Source organism: Impatiens glandulifera, chromosome 2, assembly GCF_907164915.1.
Source record: "Impatiens glandulifera chromosome 2, dImpGla2.1, whole genome shotgun sequence".
NCBI classification, from domain to species: Eukaryota; Viridiplantae; Streptophyta; class Magnoliopsida; order Ericales; family Balsaminaceae; genus Impatiens; species Impatiens glandulifera.
Window position 1 is genome coordinate 65,668,630 of NC_061863.1, and position 20,809 is coordinate 65,689,438.

Consider the following 20,809-nt stretch of genomic DNA (forward strand, 5'->3'; position numbering starts at 1 on the left):
TCATAAAATTTTAAGAATCAACTCGAAATTTTAACAGTTTTGATTCCACCGACGTGGGAAAATAGCAAGAGTAAGCTTCGTTTTCCTAAACCCTGAACTACCCTGTTTCTTCTAGTTGGGCCTTTTAAAGCTGGGCTTATTTGGGCTGCAGACTGGCTGGCAGTCTGGTCATTTGTGCAGTTAATCAATAATTCGATAGATCCTACATTTTCCAAATAATTTTTAAATTTAATCCAGTCTAAAATTATTTTTACAAATTATTTGTTAACTCAAAATTATTTAAAAATTATGATAAAGAATTAATGTATACAATAAACAAATAATAATAATGAGTCATAATTACACTAAAATTCATTTATTTGAATAAGTAATAAAAAAGTTAATTTGTTAATATAAATTAATTTTACTTTAATAAAATTTTAAAATATCAAAATAATTTGTAAAATTTTAAAATTTAATTAGTTTTAAGAGTTACATAAGCCACTTGTTAGCTTCTTTTAAATATATAATTAATAATATAAACAACCTAACTATATAATTAGTAAACAAAATTAATAACATTAAGGATCTAAAATTTTGGATAATACACCAATCATGCAAAGTGTGGAAATTTAAAATTTAAATAAAAATTGATCTTAAACTCACAAATCTACATCGAATGTGTTAAAGATGCATTTGTTAAAGAATTTAATCTAATTCACAGAAAATAACATTTTGGATAGTATCAACTAACTTTATTAATTGAACATCTCATATTCAAGTTTATATTATATATGTTTATAATATATATTATAATTATATATTATTTGGGTTAACTATTTTGATTTTATGATAAAATCTCATTGTATCTATCAAAAAATTTAAATTTTAATAATATGTACTTGGATTTTTATTTTCTTTCTTAATTATACATATGGTTATAAAATTTTCAAATTAATTATTTTTAATTTTCATGAGTGCTAGTCTCGTTAGTTTGAGTTGGTTCTTTAATTTATTTATTTTTTAATTGAGAATAAAAGGTATCATTTCCAATTCACATGAGTTGTTTTGGTTTAGCAAAAGTATTGGATATCCACAAAGAATATATATTACATAAATATATAAAGCATGTTGTTTAATCTCCTTAATTATTATTTTCTTAAGTAATGGGAGACCACATTCCAATTAACAATTTAACATATTTAACTCTTATTAAAACAACATACTATTCCATTTCCCTTCCAAGTAGTATAAATAACTTGCATATTTTCAATCAAAACACACCTCTAAAGTTCATTGGAGGCATTTGAGTTGTGTGGAGTTGAAAATGGGGAGTTTTATGAAGTTGGGACATTTATCTCTTTTCATCTTTTCTATTTACTTAATTTCGGGATGTTTTGCTGATCCATATTATTACTCTTCTCCTCCCCCACCACCATCGTACACTTATTCTTCTCCACCCCCACCACCTTACAAAGCTGAAGAGAAAAAGTATACTCCGTACATATATTCATCTCCGCCGCCACCACCTTATAAGGCTGAAGAGAAATATACTCCATACAAATATTCATCTCCACCACCACCAACTTACAAAACTCCGGAAAACAAATATACTCCTTACACATATGCATCTCCACCACCACCAACTTACAAAACTCCAAAGAATAAATATACTCCTTACACATACGCATCTCCACCACCACCCACTTACAAAACACCGGAGAAAAAATATACTCCTTACACGTATGCACCACCACCACCGCCAACTTACAAAACTCCAGAGAAGAAATATACTCCTTACACATATTCGTCGCCACCACCGCCAACTTACAAAACTCCAGAGAAGAAATATACTCCTTACACATATTCGTCACCACCACCGCCAACTTACAAAACTCCAGAGAAGAAATATACTCCTTACACATATTCGTCACCACCACCGCCAACTTACAAAACTCCAGAGAAGAAATATACTCCTTACACATATTCGTCACCACCACCGCCAACTTATAAAACTCCAGAGAAGAAATATACTCCTTACACATATTCGTCTCCACCACCGCCAACTTATAAAACTCCAGAGAAGAAATATACTCCTTACACATATTCGTCGCCACCACCGCCAACTTACAAAACTCCAGAGAAGAAATATACTCCTTACACATATTCGTCACCACCACCGCCAACTTACAAAACTCCAGAGAAGAAATATACTCCTTACACATATTCGTCACCACCACCGCCAACTTACAAAACTCCAGAGAAGAAATATACTCCTTACACATATTCGTCGCCACCACCGCCAACTTACAAAACTCCAGAGAAGAAATATACTCCTTACACATATTCGTCACCACCACCGCCCACTTACAAAACTCCAGAGAAGAAATATACTCCTTACACATATTCGTCACCACCACCGCCCACTTACAAAACTCCAGAGAAGAAATATACTCCTTACACATATTCGTCACCACCACCGCCGCCCACTTACAAAATTGAAGAGAAAAAACACACTCCTGCATACTATTCATCACCTCCACCTTACTACTAATATTTTTGTGATTCCTGAAGGTTGGTCTTCAAAATATGGCTATTGGTGCACTAGGAAACTCTTAAGTGACAGTTTCCATTATTAATTATTTAATAACAAAACATCGTGGAATTCCGTGTGAATCATTAAGTATCCCCTTACAAGGCTAAAATATTCTTGGAGAGACTTATTTAATGTAATCTCATGAGTTCATTCTTTTTTTAATATATTTATTCTATTTGACTTTAAAAGTTTATGCATATTTGTAATTGTTTATCTTGTTATCAACATATATATTAAAGTCTTAATTTATGAAGTAACTATATATAAGCTAAATTTTCATATGAATTTATAAATAACATGCTTACAAACAAGAATCATAAGATCTTCTGAAAAATTAATTTGAAATAAATTCAAAATCTCAGCCTTGGTCACAAAAAATCTTTAAAATCAAGCAATATATATTCTTAATTTAGGTTGTTGTAAAGTGGCTACGATTTATGTTACTTTTGCATATGTTTTTTATTCCTTATTCAAATAAAAAATTAAACTCATTGAACAAAAGTAATTTCTACAACTATTTCTAAAGGTACTATAATGTTTTGCAAATTAATAATGTAATGAAAGTTATTAACGGTTATTAGTGGTTATCTGACAATGTTGGCGCTTCTAACCAACAATAAGGTAAAAAGAGCTTGTAAATAATTTAAATTAAACTTGCTGGAATCAAATAAGACATTAAAGAGTTAATTAGTTATTACCGACACCAGGCGCCGGAACATTATTTACCGACGCTTTATTCCGACGCTTTTGTAGGGATGCCGACCACAAACTTCAGATATTCTTGGCAGTGGTCAGTTTCACTCCGTCATGATATACATTTTACTAGGATATCGGAATCAGATGATTTTGATGGGTTTGAAGAGGTAGACCAATACTACCTCTCTTGTTTATACAAAACCGTATTTTCGATGTCTATAACGACATTGATTCACGTAAAAATATGTATAAATTAGTATGAATTTTATTAATCCTTTAGTCAAATGACAAGAGTGGCTTCTAACTCAGCAAATATCACTGATTTTGATTCTTAAATTTAAATGGAGGTGATGTTAGCTTCCAAAACAAAATAAAAATGGTTAATTCTTTAAAGATTAAATAACTATTTGTCACATATAACTTATATATAAATATTATTTATTAATTAATTCCCAAATTCCAAGTTCATATTTTTTTTTTATATTTCAACATATTAGAATTAATATTAATTTTAACTATGAATTAAACTCTCAAATATATTTATTTTGATGATAAAATCTCTGGATATCTTGAATATTTATTTCTAAAATTTCAAAATAATGTTGTAGATACTTATTTTTAACTCTCATGATTTATAAAAAAATTAAATAATTAAGAGTAATCAAAATAATTTTTTTTTTTAAATCACGAAATAGAAAATAATTATTTTGGAAACAATGTTGTATCAATCGCAAAGTTCAAAATAGGAAATGATCAATGTGTCTTCGTGGTCATTTCTCCTAGCTAGATGCCTAGGGCATCCCACTTGTCGAGCAGAATAGAATTCTGCCGAGAAGTTATCCATTAAATGACTATTCTATCAAATTCGACCAACCTAACCAACATGCTACGCCCAAGATGCCTATAAAAGAATCACATGGTGATGAAGAGCATGGAAGAACAAGAACCTTTACAACAAAACCGCCATTAACATGCTTTATTTGTTTTTTTTTTTTTTTTTTCGACAGAAGTTTTGAAAGGTCTTTCTGATCGAGCCAAAAACTTCATTAAGACCATAGGAATCGTTTTCAACTCATTGACCGTGGTCAGCCCGCACCTTGGATCCCAAGTTTGTTAAGCTTGTATGTGTGTAGTTTAAATGTATGGGGATGTAGCTCAGATGGTAGAGCGCTCGCTTAGCATGCGAGAGGTACGGGGATCGATACCCCGCATTTCCACTCGACAAACATTTTTTTATCCTCTCTTCTAGCCTAGCGGTAAAAGGAGGTGGATACCTCAATTCCCCAACCTCTCTAAGGTCCTGGGTTTGAGCCCAGATTTGCGGGCTATGTGCTTAACCCGCGGGAATTAATCGCAATCCGAAGGAGAGGTGGAACCAGCGTTCTAAAAAAATGTTTAAATGTTTTTGGTATTTTAAAAGCTTTATTTGATTTTTTTTAATTCCCAAAAATTATTAATCATGTTAATAATTTTTACAACAAAAATATGAAAAAAAATGTTTTATTAAAGATTTGTTTGAATTTATTTTTAAATCTATCATCCTTAATTTATATTTTTCAAAGTACCTTTTTATTATCTATGATATCAATTACAGGTATTGACTCATTTATACTATTTAAAATTAAAATGTCAAGCCTGTATACATATTTAGAATTTTGAAAAATAATTTAACAAAAGCATGGAAATCAATTTTCTAAAAACAGCCAAAATTTTAAAGTAGAAACGAGAACTATGGATATAAAGCTAACGTCGAAAAAATCGAACCAAATGAAAATCTTCTGAAAATGCGTTCTTACACTCAAAATAGTTTTTTCTTAGTTTCTAAATATAGAAAATCAAGTGTTAATTCTAAAAAGTCTGCCTTTTAAAAAAGTCTGAATTAATTTTAAATTAAAAAAATATTTGTTGCAGTCGATATCTAATTTTTACGAGAATTAACGGAAGAATAAGTTATGAGATTCAGACTATCAAGGTTTAAAATCTAAAATCTTTAAAAATAAATTGTGAAAAATTAAAATTTAGTAAAATTTATTAAAAATATTCCGCCCCTTCCTCTGTGCGTTACAAATGTATGTACTTAAATATTTCCTTGTAGAAAACTAGATAGATTAATATATTTCTACTTAATGAAAATCATAATTAATTATTTTGAATTTGATCTCTAAGTGCTAGCCCCGTTACATTGACAGTTTGACTTGGATTTTTAATTTATTTATAAATAAAATGTGTCATTCCTATATTATTGTTGTTTTGGTTTAGTTTTGTAATGGTATCACAAAGAATATACAATTATGTCGCTAAAGCTAAACTTTGTAAAAAAAATTGAGCATGTTCTTAATGTTGACTGATGTATTTAGTATAATTGTCCATATTAAGCCTTTTTTTCTTAGCAATGTTAAAATAATATACCAACAAAAAAAAATAACATTGAAAATACGCAGCATTGTAAAAATCCTCAATGAGGATGATTCTTGCCTCTTATGCGTCGCTTATTATGCGTCGGTAAACTCATTGCCGACGCTTAATGTTATATTTTTATAATAATAACATATTTTTTTAATTATAATTTTTTATTAACTAAATATAAATTTAACCATTTATCTCATTCTTTAATTTTATTTTTAATTTTAATACATAATTTAAAATATCATTAATTATATATATTACTTAAAATATCTTTTCAAATATTATTAATTTCAAAATTAATTATGACAAACAAATTAATATTTATTATAACATATAAATGTATAAGTATATATTAGAGTTTTAAATGTATAAATAATAATTTATTTCCTATTTTTTAAACTCTTTTCTTAGAGATGATTTAATTATTTATACATTTAAAATAAATAACAATGTAAAAGAATATATTATTTAAAACTGATTAAGTAAAATTTTTATTATATAATATAAAATAAAAATTTTAAATGTATACATATATATTAAAATATAAATAATTAAGTTTATAACAAAAGTAATTTAAATATATATATATAAATAATTAAATTTAGAATGTAGTTAATAAAATATTATAATTATAAATTTGAAGAGTGTTGAAAACCATACAATAACCTTCCCAAACAAACAAACAAAAAATAAACAAGCAGAAAATATAATTCTTCAAGAGATGTAAATAAAAACAATGTCACTTTTCAAAATAACATAATAGGTTAAACATAACAATTTGAAAAATATGACCAGAAACAACATTATATCTGGAAAATCAGACATGTTTACTTAAATAAGAAATAAACCTCAAACCGATACTTCGGTAAACTCTGGATTATGAAAAGAACTAAAAATCCACCCGAAAAACAAAAAGGTGGCCCGAATAATGTAAAATGTTTAGAAGGAGGATTATTATATAATCCCACTCTGGCTTCAGCTTATTTCAATGAGAAAATTTGTGCTGAATAATAAAAATCCGAATAACTTTTGAGAACTAATTTTCATCATTGTCTAACATCACCTAAGAAAACTGTGAGAGAAGAAACGCATTTTTGCCTTTTTCTTAAGCACCGCCTGAACCATACTTCTTTCCCAAAACAAGCATCTGAAGCTGATCGTAACCTGCAAGCACACCAGCACCTGCAACAGCACGAAGGATGTTTGCACCAGCACCCTTGAACAGAGATTTGGCACCCTCGTTTTTCAGGATTTGAGAGAAGGCGTCGAATGAGCTCTTGTACTTGACGGCTTCACCAGATGTCATCATCATTCTTCTTCTCACAGTGTCAATTGGGTAGGAGGCAAGACCAGCTCCGTTTGTGATCAACCAACCAAGACCAAAGCTAGCAAAGAAACTATCCTGTAAACCGGCCACACAAATTCAACATTAGTATGTATGTATATAGATTAAGGCTTTCACTGCCAAATCAAGGAAACAATTTTAAAGAAATAAAACAAACTAGCTCAGACTACACCGCACTGAACATTAGATATAACATGCTTATTCGATAACTGTCATCTAAAATCACAACATTAGTAAGATTCAGCTTAAATTAACCTACAAAAGTTGAGCAACAAAATCTAACTTAATTCAATAAGCTATGAAAGGTTTTAACACAATAACAAAGTGAGAGCATAGAATAGACTAGTCCTTAAATAATTTTTCAACATTTTATCAAACAACCAAGACAGTGTATGTTAGATTTAATCAAAATAGTCCCTAATCAAATTTATTCAAATCATTAAATAAAAACTATTATATCATCACTCTAATATCTATAACATTTTAAATATTGAATACAAAAGATATTTTAGTCATTTAACCCAAATAATCCACTTTAAAATCAAACAATATTTTGTTCAAATAGTCCTACATCAAACAAGGAGTAAGATATGAATTATTTAAAATTCAAATATTTTCATTTGATTTATTCAGCATATTTTCAAAGACTAAACTAATTCTGCAATTAAATTTCAATATTCAGCATTAACATAAACTTTAAAATATAATTGTGACTGACCTGCAAGCTTCCAGTTAAGAGAACTGGCTTCAGAGAGTCGTACATTCCAAAGTACAACCCACGGTAAACAATGATTCCAACACATGAGATGTTGAATCCACGGTAAAGTCCAGCAACACCATCAGTTGCGAGGGTCTTCTTGTAGACATCGACCAGACCGTTGAATTGCCTCTCTCCTCCTTTCTTTGCTGCCTTTGAATCATTTGCAAGACGGGTCCTGGCATAATCCAAGGAGTAGACAAACAGAAGTGATGATGCACCAGCTGCACCACCAGATGCAAGGTTTCCAGCAAACCACTTCCAGTAACCATCACGGTCCTTCTTGAAGTTAAAGAGACTCTTAAAGTAGTCCTTAAATGCAAAGTTCAAGGCCTGTACAAGTATAAAAAACATATAAGCATAACAGATCAACACAAAAACTCAAAAACCAAACTTGAAAAAGTTACAAACCTGGGTGGGGAAATAACGGATGACATTAGCAGTGTTTCCTCTCCACAATGCAACCATACCTTCATCTGCCATTGTCCTCTTGAAGCAGTCACCAATTCCCTTGTAGGGCTCAGAAAGACGACCAGATTTAATCATCTCATCTTGGTTCTGAATCAAAAGCTTAACACGCTCAATAGGAGCTGCAGCAGTCTTTGACACAGCAGCTGAAACTCCACCCATGAGAAAATCAATGGCAAATCCTGCTAGACCTTTCTCAGAAGGAGCTTGCACGAAAACAGGGGAAGCATTTCCAGTAATCAAAGACAGATCTTGAGACTGGAAAGCTCCGCTAGAGTAATTTCCATAAGAGTATCGCCTCTGGTAAAGAGCGGGTTGGTTAAGTCCCCTCATTTGAGCATTGGAACCAAGGTTTAGCCTACCGGCCACCATCTGAGCTACACTTGGGTGTTGATCAGCCATCACGTCTATGCAACTAATAAGCCTGCAGAATGTTAATATACATGTAAAGCTTAGCCATCGAAATTATATCGTCATCTATATCATCAGATTCAAAATCGTAACAAACAGTGACTTTATCATGCAAGACTAACCCTATAAAAGATCTACCAGATCAGATCGTATATTACACCTACACATTCTTCACAGATTCAAATACGATTTTATTTCAGGATCTAGATCTCCTGTTCATATATATGTCAAAACATATTCAAAACAATCAAAAACTTAACATTTCTAAGCAGAATTCTCAGATCTAGAATGATTAATATTAAAAAACAGATCTGCGTAATATTAACCATCGCAGATAAGGATCCGAGTGATAAACACATAATAGAATCCCAGATCTAGAACGATTCAAGTGAAAAACACATCCGATGAACACGAATCTACAACAAATAGGTCGAATCCATAGATAAAACGATACAAAAGAGAGAACATCTACGAAACGAAGAAAGAAATACCAGATTCTTGAGAAAAAAAGGTTGTAGGTAATAGAGAAATGTACAGATCTAATAGAAAAAGAGCAAATAAAGAGATCTGAAGCGCTGTAAACCGTTCCAAACAATCCACCGTTGGGGAAACGAGATTTAAGCAGCTTCAGAGAGATAAAAGAAGATTGAAATCGATGAAGAGGATATAGAACGCATAGACATTAATAGAATATAGCTTATTTTAGAGAGAGAAGTTACCTGCGTTCAACTCGCCTTCGCTTTTGGCAGCCGCAAGAGAAGGAGAAGGAGAGACGAACGAGGTTATACGCAAGAGAGACTCCTTAGACATCGACTTCTACGTATATATAGGGCAAATTCTACAAATGAGAGAAATTTCTCAGCAAAAATAAATCAAAAATAAAATATAATTTCTCAGCAAAAAAAGAAATTAATTAATTAAAATATATAAATTAATATTGGTTTTGATTTATTTAAAGATATTTGAGATTCTCCAAATAAACTTCATTATTTATAAAAGATTTGAGTCTTTTAAAATATATTTTATTATTTTAAAAGTAAATTGATAACTTTTTATGGTATTTATAATTAATTAGTAAAGATAAATTATATATTAATCTATAAAAAAAATATATTAATACATTTATCATCAATGTTATTTTAAAAGATAAAATTTACTTTGTATAATTTTAAAGATATGAGCATAATTAATTTGTATCGATAATTCTACAATAATCTCTATGTGTGGGTATATTTTAAATATTTAAATTAAAAAAAAAATTAATATTTAAAGAGGTACTAAAATAGAATATTGATTTGGAGAAAAAATAATTATTTATCGATAATTTTGACGAGATAATGATTATTCTTGGTAAAAATACTTATAAAAAATGTATTAATAAATATAAATAAAATAAAAAATAATAATAATTTAAAATAAATAGTATTTTAGTTAGTAAAATTAATAATATAATTAATGATAAGTAATTGATTAAAAAATTAATTTTGTATAAATTAAATTAAAACTTATTAATATTAATAGAAACTCACCCAAAAAAATTAAAAATGTAGTATTATTATATTATTTAATGTCACTTCAAACAAGCAAATATAAACACAATAAATAAATATACAATAGATATATAAGAAAAAATCAATGTGAAAAAGATGAATTGTGTGGAAATGTCTGGTCCAATAAATACTACAAATTAGTTTAGAAATTGGATAGAGTTTGTTTGTGATAAAATTATTATTTTGGCTAATTCTTTTCAATATGTTGAGAATGGGTGTATGACTTGAAAACAAGAATGGTTTGTTTTTCTGTTATGAATCTTAATTTATGTCTTTGTAATAATATAAATCTGTAATTCATTAAATTATTTATTATATAATATAGTTTTATCATAGCTTTTAAAAATATTGTATAAAATGTTTAGAATCCCCCCAATACTTAATGAAGTGGGAATATCAAGTCAAAAAATCTGCAAAATTGATTTTTTTGATTGGGTATAGAGAAGAAAATATCTAACAAATTTATAAATATTTATTTTCGTCAAAAACACCTAATGTGACCTAAATTCCGATAAAACAATTTATTTTGGGCACCTTTTCGGAATTTGGGGGAATGACTTGGGTGGCCACTTTGAATGGGTCCAAACAAACCAGCAGCCACAAAATTTAGAAAAGTAAATGCAGATGCTCCAATTATTTTGAATTCTTTTTTTTATACTTTGACCATTTTGATTTTTTTTGCAGCCAATTTATACTAAATATCTGAAACCAAACAACAGTACCAAACTAGTCCTTAGGAATCACATACCCCAATAGTTGACAAATGAATTTGAAGCTAAATAAAGAAGGTTATAAAGGGCAAATAGCAGAATATGAAAAATATACCTAATAAATACTAAGAAGGTAGCATTCTTTGACATCTGCAAAGAGCCCTTTATTCTTGCCTCTTGATGAATATTTTTTTTTATCATCTAGAACTGGTAATACTTCATTTAATTAAAAACAAACTTTAGACAAAATATTATTAAAACTATTACTAATTAGAAATAATTTATTAATCTAGAAAACTATCAAACATTCAATGGCTTCTTATAGAGTTGCAACATAAGGGAAGAACAGACCACGCTAATAGATGATGCAGCCATGCATGCACCGGCAAGCCAAGGTGGCAAGCGGATCCCCAAGAATGGGAATAAGACTCCAGCCGCAATTGGCAAACCAAGTACATTGTAACCTAGGGCCCATACGTAGTTCATCCGAATACGTGTCATTGTCTTTCGAGAGAGATCAATGGCAGTTACCACATCTTCTAAGTTGTTCTTGATGAGGACAATGTCGGCTGCCTCTATAGCTACGTCGGTTCCTGCACCAATGGCTATTCCAATATCAGCTGCTACTAAGGCTGGTGAGTCATTTATACCGTCTCCCACCATTGCTACGGTTGTGCCTTCCATCTGCAAATGTTTAACCGAGCATTTAGATTTTATAACTTAGTTGTTTTAGTAGAAGATGAATGAAATGAAACTATTTATTTTGCTGTGCTATTAGAGTAAAATAAACAAGGAAGCATATATACCTGTATATCCTTTATCTTGTTTGCTTTCCCTAGAGGATCAGTCTCAGCAATCACATTCTGGATTCCAACCTGTGAGGCTATAGCTTTTGCTGTTGCCCAATTATCACCTGTTACCATAATAGTGGAAATGCCCATAGACTGTAGGAAAGATATAACCCGTGAAGCTTCAGGTTTCACAGGATCAGTCACTGAGAAAGCACCAGCAATGTTTGCATCGATAGCAACAAGTACACAAGTACGAGCCAGTTGCTCGTTTTCTGAGACATGGTTCTCAACCTCAGGACTGATAGGGATATTAAAAGTAGCCATGAGTCTTTTGTTTCCAACCAATACCCTCCTTTCTCCAACTTTTCCTCTCACGCCAGATCCAGGATAAACTTCAAATTCCTTTACCTCTTTAACATGTACAGATTTAGAATTAAATTTGTTCATGAATTTCTTCACATGTGTAACAATTGCTTTCGCTATTGGGTGCTCGCTGTTAGCCTGAGAATATTTACATTTCCAGGAGAGGTCAAATGAGTGGTCCTGATTGATAAAAAAATGTTGACAAATTTTATTTTGCATTGAGATATACCTCAACAGCCATAGTGATTTCTTGAAACTCCTCCACTGAAAATTGGGAAAACAGAACTGCACTTACTACAGATGGTTTCCCCATTGTTAAGGTTCCAGTTTTATCAAAGACCACTGTTCTTACCTGTGTAATCAAAACATGAACATATATAGGCCTATAAGTTGAGGTCTAAAGTTCCATTCCCACTTAAAAGCATATTGATTACAGTGGAGGTCATGATGGTGGGAAGTTGTGATAAACTCTTATAGGGAAAAACCCTAGTCTAAAAACAGTTTGCAGATATTGGGTGGTAGTTACATCAAGGCAAGAGTTCATTGTGAATATGAACAGATGCTTTGGTAATAAACTTGAATCCCGCTTTGTCATGTACTATATATGATTTGTATCACTTCTACTTGGGAAAAAAAATTATTCTAAGGTCTTGAAGATAAAGGAGTCCACTTTCTTAAAATGCATAATGTACCTTGTGAGCCTTTTCAAGAGCGATTCCACCTTTTATAAGCACACCTTGTGAAGCGCCCTTACCTGTGGCTACCATGACTGCTGTAGGAGTTGCAAGTCCCAAAGCACATGGACAAGCTACCACCAGCACAGAAATCCCAAACTGGAGGGCAAATTCAAAAGCATTCATATCTTTTGGTATCCATTTGTTAGGGTATATATTAGCCTGTCCAGGGATAAACCATCCCAGCCATGTGATAAATGCTACCAGAACAACCTGAAATTGAATAACCCATGATAATTATCAAATCATCCAGAATGTAATAATGCTATCAGAAATGTGGAATAACTTAACTCTACAGCATCAGGTGAATTAAGTGTTTAATACTGAAAAGTAAATGTTGAATAAACTAGATGAAAATATCTAAAGTTAAGTACTTAGAATGAAAGTTGATTTATCAAATATAAAACTAAAGTTGGGAAAATAGTTAATGACTATTTTACCTTTATAATGACATAGTTTGATTAGTTTTCAAGGATTAAATTGTCTTTTGAAAACTGAGTCAAGTTATTCTTACCTAATTAACTCAGATTTTCTAACTTAATTTGAGCTTAATCAAAATATTATTTTTAAAAAGGAAAAGAAAATGATTTAAATTGTTTCATTCGTTTTCAAACACCTCCTAGATTTTCTTCCAGTGGAAAATGTTTTCTACTTCAATTCAGAAACAGATTTGCATATTGCAAAGCAATCATATGGAAGAATAATTGAAACCTAAAGTAGTATTTCAGATGCAAATAGAGGGAGTTCCAAACTTAATTCAAGTGTATACTTTATCGACCATCTTCTTGTCTCTAGACATTCTGAATCAAACTAAGTAAAATTTGTTAGCAACTGAGTAAGAGAGAAGAAAATTCACCACAGGTACAAAGAATTTGGATATCTGGTCAGCTAGCTTTTGAACAGGTGCTTTGGCAAGCTGAGCAGACTCAACTAATTGAACAATCTGAGATAATGCAGTCTCTTGGCCAACATGTGTGGCAATCACTAGTAAGCATCCGTTCTCATTAACAGTACCACCAATAACCTGTTCAAGATGTTACAAAAGCAATATTTCTTAGTAAGCATTTTTAGTAGCCAGTAGCCTATTTGGAAACTAATTATGTTGTCACAATCACCTCTTCATTGAAAATCGTCAAAAGTTAAAACTGGAAGCATATTTTTTTTTGGATTATTATCTGATTAAATTTGGACATAAACAAGAATATAGTATAATTTTTGTTACTTCATTTGGTATAAAAATCATGATCCAAATTATAGTTTAATTATTTGTTTCATTTTGTATACATAATTTTTACGAACATGATCAAATTAATTTTTAGAACATTGACATTTTTAAAATGTATATTTATTCAGATCAAGATCAACATTAAAAAAAATTATACCAAAAACAGGCCATTTACTGTACAAAAGAAGGTTACCTTGTCACCAGGTCTTTTAGCTATTGGTCTTGCTTCTCCAGTGATCATACTCTCGTTTACATAGCTTTTACCGTCCTTAACCACGCCATCAACCGGAACTTTTGCTCCTGGAACAATCTTGATGACGTCATTCCTCTGAAGTAATTGAGTGCTAATTTCAATCTCTGAAATGACATTTCCATCACTATCCATTGACAGAAGATAAGCAGTGTCAGGAGCGAGTTCAATCAATTTAGCCAAAGCATCCGATGTCCTCCCCTTAGCCACAACTTCCAAGTATTTTCCCAGTAGAATAAATGATATCAACATGGAACTGGTTTCAAACAAATCCTGTCCCTCAAATGTGTTTGAAATTATCATTTTTAGAATGACATATACAGAGTAGAAATATGCAGCATTAGTTCCCAATGCAACCAGCACATCCATATTTGCAGATTTCCGTCTTAAAGCATAATAAGATCCCATGTAAAACCTGGCATATTGGAAAGAAAAAAATAAGGGAAAACATTCTCCTGTAATGTCTTAAAGCTTGTTTGAGAAAGGTTATTTTATTAAATAAAATAAAAGGTTTGATAAGGGATATAAGATATAGTGGGGTTTGGTGTGTATTGTCCAATACACCCTTTGAATTGCAGGCGAAAAGGCCATACACCCTTTGAATTGCAGGCGAAAAGGCCATACACTCTTTGAATTGCAGGCGAAAAGGCCATACAACCCTTTGAATGTATTTATAAAAAATAAAAATAAAACAAAAGAATTGATACTTTTTGTTGATAATTTGAATGATTTGATTCATGAAGAAGAAGGAAGGATAAGATAAGGGTGATTAAACCGATTCAAGTTGAATAATATGAATAGACATTCAAAAGAAACCACAAACCTACGACCGATGATAAATTGCACCGGTGTGCAAAGGATCCATCTCAGGAGCATGCCAATATTTAGCATGTTCCAAATCTTGTAGTCAAGCCAGTTACCATATGGAGGAAGCATTGGGAGAACCATTGAGAATATAAACACAGGAACAGAAAACATGCAACTCCAGAAGAACTGGTTTCTGTATATCTGAATTTCATGTCGTCTCTCTGTGTCTTTCCCTTTTGGTGGAACATATAAATTAGCATAATAAGACCCTTTGCCAACTTCATAAACATGTTGAATAAGGGACCTTGGTCCAGTTAAGTCAGGGTCATAACTAACAGAAACCTTGTACTCTTTCAGGTTGACTTCGACATGGCTTACACCTTCCAATGACTCGAGGGAAGATTCTATTACCGTTAAATCTTCAGGAGAGCTTGTTCCTTCAATCTTGAGGTACACTTTGTTCGCATCACTTTCAGAGCTTATGAGATCAGCCCCAAATCCAGCATCTTCTATAGCTGCAATGATGCGGTTTGTGCTTGTCATATTTGGATCAAAGTGGATTTTTGCTTCTTCCAGAGCAAAACCCACAACCGCCTTTTTAACACCACTAACCATTTGAAGAACCCTTTCAATAGATTCTGAACAGCTTGTGCATGCCATCCCCTTAATCCTGAGCCGGCACACAATTATATCTTTATCTGGAAACTCATCAACTTCAAAACCTGCGTCTTCAACTGCTTCTTTAATTCTTACAGCCTAAGAAAGAGGTATATAAATCATTTTCAATTCTCATCTAGCAATAAAATGGAAAATAATGGATCCAACCATGAGACAATGCAGTAAGGGAAAAATAAGTTTATTTGCTTGAAAATTAATCTCAAACTGGTGCTATGACTTAAAATTTATAAATTATGATAAATCAATGCCCATTTGAAAAAAATATGTCAACAAAATAAAAGAAGTAGACACATTACATACATTAGTTTATTTGGAATTGGGACCTAAATATATGTGAATGTTTTAATTGATTATTATATATAATTGATGTTCATATATGTACAAGTCTTAATTCAAAAAATAAATTTGAAGCCAAGGATGTTTCAAAATGCCCATTTAGAAGACAGTTTACTAGATGCTATATCTTTAACCATTAGGACTTTTAACCGAAGAATTCAATGCAGTACTGCGTGCGACTTACCGAGATGATTTCTGGCACATATTTAACCACAGCCTGTCCTTCAATCGGTGAGACCATCACAATTAGTACACCATCAAGTTTTTCAACTGCAGATTCAATGGAAACCGAACAAGAAGCACACTCTACGCCTCTAATTTTAAACATGATTATCTTTGTTTCCACATCTCCATCATGGGGCTGAGAAATAGAGATTGCCACACTATCAGAAGGCTGTAAAAGTGGTTCTTTCATATCATTCTCCTCATTCACTTCCATATCTTTGTGAAGAAGATCCAGAAAAAGTCCTGCACACAACCAAGAGAGAGTTGGTTGGTTCCAAAGTTTGTATGAAAAGTCGATGTTTTGACAATTCAAACTTAAAAGTATAGGATTTAGAGAAAATAATTGTGGCTTTCTAATAGAAGAATTACATATGATGTCTATTTTGTAGATATTAACAATATGTTTATAAGGAAAGATTCTAATTATATAGTAATATATTATCACAATATCTAATATTCTTAATTATAGTGTTTTTATAAGGAAAGATTTTTAATAATAAGATTAATAACATGACGATGAATATTATTTGATTGAACAAAGATATTATAAGAATATATTTTATTGAACAAAGATATTATAAGAATATATTTGAATATCATTCAAAGGCTATATAATTTGAACTGTTACATAACTTTTTTTTTTTAAATATGGCTACAGTTAAGAGCTTTTGCTTGATCACAGCGATAAAATCTGAACAATTTCATGTTGAAGAAGAAACATTTGTAAGGAAAAGAGATTTAAACATTCTATTGCAGTCACTTGTTCAAACCACGTCCAATCCAATTAAAACTCGCATACTGTGAACCTCATCTTAAGTAAAATCCTTATTTAAATTCTCCATTATTCATCTCTCACTATCAAATTCTAGGTCGGAATCGGAACAACCAACTAACTAACGTAATCTTACACCAATTTTCTAAGCTCTTTAGAAAAAAAGACCTGCAACAGCTCTTTCAGTTTCCGTTTACTCGTGATTAGTAAGCAATTAAGCATAGATTATTACAAATCTTACCTACGGTTGCTAGATCTCTCTCTTTGTCACAGGCACACATACAAACACACACAGTGTTTAAGGTCTGACATTCGGATATGATGATAATAGAATTTGAAGTTGCAAAGAGAAAATGCAGTTGTATCTAGAATGAAATATGTATAAAATTGTAGAGTGAAAATAAATAGGTTTAGTGTTCGCATCGCACCTTGTTGTTGAAGAATAGCTATAGGAAGAAAGCTGAGACTTCTGCTCTGCTCTGGTCTGCAAGTAGATGATGAGTGTGGTTAATCTCTGAGAAGAAAGAAAGAAAGAAAGAAATCAAATCAGTGTTGATCCATTATGAGATGGAGATGAAAATGGAGAAAATGGAAAAATATTCGCGGCGGTTAGCATGCTTTCTGCAAAAAAATGGGAATGCAGGGGGGGGGGAAGATTAGACTACAAAAAAAAACGTCCTTCATTTCATAATATAGTACAAGTAGTAGAAGTAGTGCCCTCTCTCTCTCTCTCTCAAGGTCCACTTAAACCTCTCCTCCACTTTTTTTTTTTTTTTTTTTTTTTTTTCCTTTTTTAAAAATAACGTCACCCAATGCCTTCCCACCAAGAAAAACCTACCCAGCGTTAAATTTGGTATTTTCATCGATAAGGGTTTTTAATATATTTGTAAAAAAATTCTTTAATAAGTAAATAATTTATAGCAAATATTGACAATAAAATGATGAAAATATAATATTTTTAATTAATATGTGAGGATAAAAAAATACAAAATTACAAATAACTAACAAAATTGTTAATATTTATCTATAAAAAATAAAATTTATAATTTACTATAATACATATATCATTATATATAAATATATATATATATATTAAAATAATTTTGATTATATTATATTTTATAAAAATTATCTTTATTTATTTATTTTTTATAAATTATTAATATATAACATATACGTTTATATTATATATATTTTAAAGACTTTGTCTTATATTATTTATATTTGATTGATAATATTTTATTTTATTTGTAATTCCTAAAATATTTGAATTATTCAACTATTTTTTTGTTGGAAATATTATTTTTTCACATTTTTGTAAAAAAAAAATGTAATTAGTATAATCATATATATTAGGTATTTATATTTTATTAAATTATGTTATACTTTAGATATATTTTTAAAAAATAGTAATATTTATCAAAATAATACTCATAGTTTCGATTACAAAATAATAATAATTTATTTTTAATAAATCTAAACATTATCAATGTGAATTATCAATAATACATATTCTGATACCCTACATTTATGGATCATGTTCTTATTCTCGATCCTCATTTTCCTTTATTTGAACAAAACACCTTTAGTTGAATAAATATTAATTTTTATAAAAAGTTGAATGAATTTGGTATACATGTATAGGTGTTTATTTTTTTTTAAGTACATAATAAAAAAATTAATTAGTAAATAATACAAAATTAAATGAATCAATTGATCATATTGAACACTTTACCCATTTAAAATTTCTAAAAAAAATTAAAAAAATTCAACTATCATTCAATTTGTTGATGATCACTAAAAAAACAAACTTAAGTAGAGTGCTTTAATTTAAGCAAAGAATTGTTATGGATCAATGGACTATTATGCTAGTTTTTTTTTATTATTTTTTATTAAAATAAATGACTGAACGAACCAATAAAACTATGTCAGAATAATCTATACCAAAAATTTTAAGTAACAAATAAAATTATCCTTAGCCGAAGGATAAAAAACGTCCAAAAAAAATTATGTCAAATAATAGAACTTTTGTATAAATGATTAATTCCAATAAATAACATTTTATTGGAAGATTCTATTCGATTTATTAACCGTCATGATACAAAAATTTGGGACGCCAAATCGAATAATGAATGATCCTAACTCAAATATATGTGATGACATACAATTATTAAATAATGGAATCTCTTATATGACCGATTTTGGGTTCTATTGTACAAGTGATTTTGATTGAAAAAATGTCTTTCAATCTTAATATAAAGGGATCTTTGAAAATAAGTGGTCCTAGACTCTGGTAGACTAATTAAGAGCTCTTTTTCAATTCGGCAGGATGTATCAAGTTATTTTGGATGAATTCAGGAAAAGGTAACGATTGATTGCTGATTTGATGTGATCTTTTTTCAATACTCTTGAATCATATCATTTTCCCCCTTTTTTTAAGATTTGTATTTCATTTTTTTTAAAGAAAACTAAGTATATATATATATATTTAGTTAATTTAATTGGAACACAAGAAGACAATAAATAAAAGCATAAACTATTATTAGAATGGCCAAACTGAAAACACAATAATGCAGATGATTCATTCGGCCAAATTCAATAATTGAAGCCTTTCTCCTTGTAAATTGTAACTTTGCTTTAGAAAAAAATATGGGCCAATCTGAAAAGGGTAAATCTTTTCACTTCTTTTTATCTTAACATATGTTTGTCCCTTTTCTCCCCAAAAGTTATCTTTTTCCTACATTTAATTTTGGAGACAAAAACACCCTTAGACAATGGGAAAACAAATATAAATTGTACAAATATCATATAAACATTCGGGTTTTCCTCCTAAAATTTATCCCCAAGGGTTTCAATTCAACTCGGTCTCTGTCGCCTAGACCTTTTAAGTAGTGTGATGTAGAATACAAACTATACCCAAAAAGTAAAACCACTATGAAATAGGAATAGAGACAAAGAAGAATAAGATAAACAACAAAGAAGAAGCCAGTAAGAATTAAAAAGAAACCAATCTCCTTTGATAATGGTGGAAGAATGAATTAGAGGTAAAAGTTTGAGGACATGATGTGGATGCCAAACAAACCAACGTATGATATCCACTACTACTGTCTACGTAAGATTCAAACATACATACATTCATTCATTTCATGGTACATATTTTTGTCTCTTTTCCTCCAATAACGTGGGAGATGACTAGTCGAGGAACAAGTGCCAAAGGCTGCATTTGCCCATCTGCTGCTGCTTCCTCTGTAACCTCTTTGTGCTTAACTTTCTTATTAACTAGCAAACCAAGGTTTTTTGGGGATATTGATGTTTGTAACATCCCTTTTACTAAAACTAAGAGAACAAGATCATAGATAAGAAACTAAAAAGACTAATCATTGCACGCTGATCTAAGATTAAATCAGGATATCGCCTCAAATGGTTTCTTCCCTAACATGTCTGCAATTCTGGGTTAAATATAAATATACCATAACCAAACTTCTTCTTTTGAATCAGAATTTATTACCTTATTCAATATTAGTAAATTGGATAACATTAAAGTTTATATGACCATATAAGCTTGATTTACCTAAGCATGGACGGTATGTCTCATGTTTGATTCTCATTAAGATTACCGTATTAAAGTTAGGGTAATGACAGTGGTTATTGTGTTAGCCTCCCTTAGGGATTAGTTGAGATACTCGTGTAAACTGACACACCCTGACCAT

The 20,809-nt window shown here is 30.6% G+C and overlaps 3 protein-coding genes and 1 non-coding gene across 4 annotated transcripts; 2 read left to right on the plus strand and 2 right to left on the minus strand.

The window, feature by feature from the left end:
- Positions 1 to 1,306: 1,306 nt before the first annotated feature.
- LOC124925243 (extensin-2-like) lies at positions 1,307 to 2,533 on the plus strand. Its single transcript, XM_047465213.1, has one exon. It carries the CDS (start codon positions 1,307 to 1,309, stop codon positions 2,531 to 2,533), a length of 1,227 nt encoding a protein of 408 aa, XP_047321169.1.
- Positions 2,534 to 4,415: 1,882 nt separating this feature from the next.
- Positions 4,416 to 4,488, plus strand: TRNAA-AGC. The gene has a single exon. It is a non-coding gene; the product is annotated as a tRNA-Ala (tRNA).
- A 1,915-nt stretch (positions 4,489 to 6,403) lies between these two features.
- LOC124926472 (ADP,ATP carrier protein, mitochondrial-like) lies at positions 6,404 to 9,516 on the minus strand. The gene is made up of 4 exons (XM_047466703.1): positions 9,378 to 9,516; positions 8,191 to 8,671; positions 7,741 to 8,112; positions 6,404 to 7,079 (listed from the first exon to the last, which is right to left on the minus strand). The coding sequence occupies exons 2-4, from the start codon at positions 8,647 to 8,649 to the stop codon at positions 6,783 to 6,785; spliced, it is 1,128 nt and encodes a 375-aa protein (XP_047322659.1). The 5' UTR covers positions 8,650 to 8,671; positions 9,378 to 9,516; the 3' UTR covers positions 6,404 to 6,782.
- A 1,655-nt stretch (positions 9,517 to 11,171) lies between these two features.
- On the minus strand, positions 11,172 to 17,732 carry LOC124926471 (copper-transporting ATPase HMA4-like). Its single transcript, XM_047466702.1, has 9 exons — positions 17,528 to 17,732; positions 16,287 to 16,570; positions 15,105 to 15,844; positions 14,225 to 14,696; positions 13,663 to 13,830; positions 12,765 to 13,019; positions 12,302 to 12,424; positions 11,725 to 12,210; positions 11,172 to 11,602 (listed from the first exon to the last, which is right to left on the minus strand). Exons 2-9 carry the CDS (start codon positions 16,539 to 16,541, stop codon positions 11,219 to 11,221), a joined length of 2,883 nt encoding a protein of 960 aa, XP_047322658.1. The 5' UTR covers positions 16,542 to 16,570; positions 17,528 to 17,732; the 3' UTR covers positions 11,172 to 11,218.
- Positions 17,733 to 20,809: the final 3,077 nt, after the last annotated feature.

What these genes read in the sequence shown, in the direction of transcription:
- LOC124926471 (XM_047466702.1), bottom strand. Translation starts at nt 16,541, where the DNA reads ATGGAAGTGAATGAGGAGAATGATATGAAAGAACCACTTTTACAGCCT. An exon ending in ATGTGCCAGAAATCATCTCG is followed by an intron (nt 15,845 to 16,286) that starts GTAAGTCGCACG and finishes CCTCTTTCTTAG; the next exon opens with GCTGTAAGAATTAAAGAAGC. An exon ending in AAATCACTATGGCTGTTGAG is followed by an intron (nt 12,211 to 12,301) that starts GTATATCTCAAT and finishes AAATATTCTCAG; the next exon opens with GCTAACAGCGAGCACCCAAT.
- LOC124925243 (XM_047465213.1), top strand. Translation starts at nt 1,307, where the DNA reads ATGGGGAGTTTTATGAAGTTGGGACATTTATCTCTTTTCATCTTTTCT.
- LOC124926472 (XM_047466703.1), bottom strand. Translation starts at nt 8,649, where the DNA reads ATGGCTGATCAACACCCAAGTGTAGCTCAGATGGTGGCCGGTAGGCTA. An exon ending in TCCGTTATTTCCCCACCCAG is followed by an intron (nt 8,113 to 8,190) that starts GTTTGTAACTTT and finishes ATACTTGTACAG; the next exon opens with GCCTTGAACTTTGCATTTAA. An exon ending in TCTTAACTGGAAGCTTGCAG is followed by an intron (nt 7,080 to 7,740) that starts GTCAGTCACAAT and finishes GCCGGTTTACAG; the next exon opens with GATAGTTTCTTTGCTAGCTT.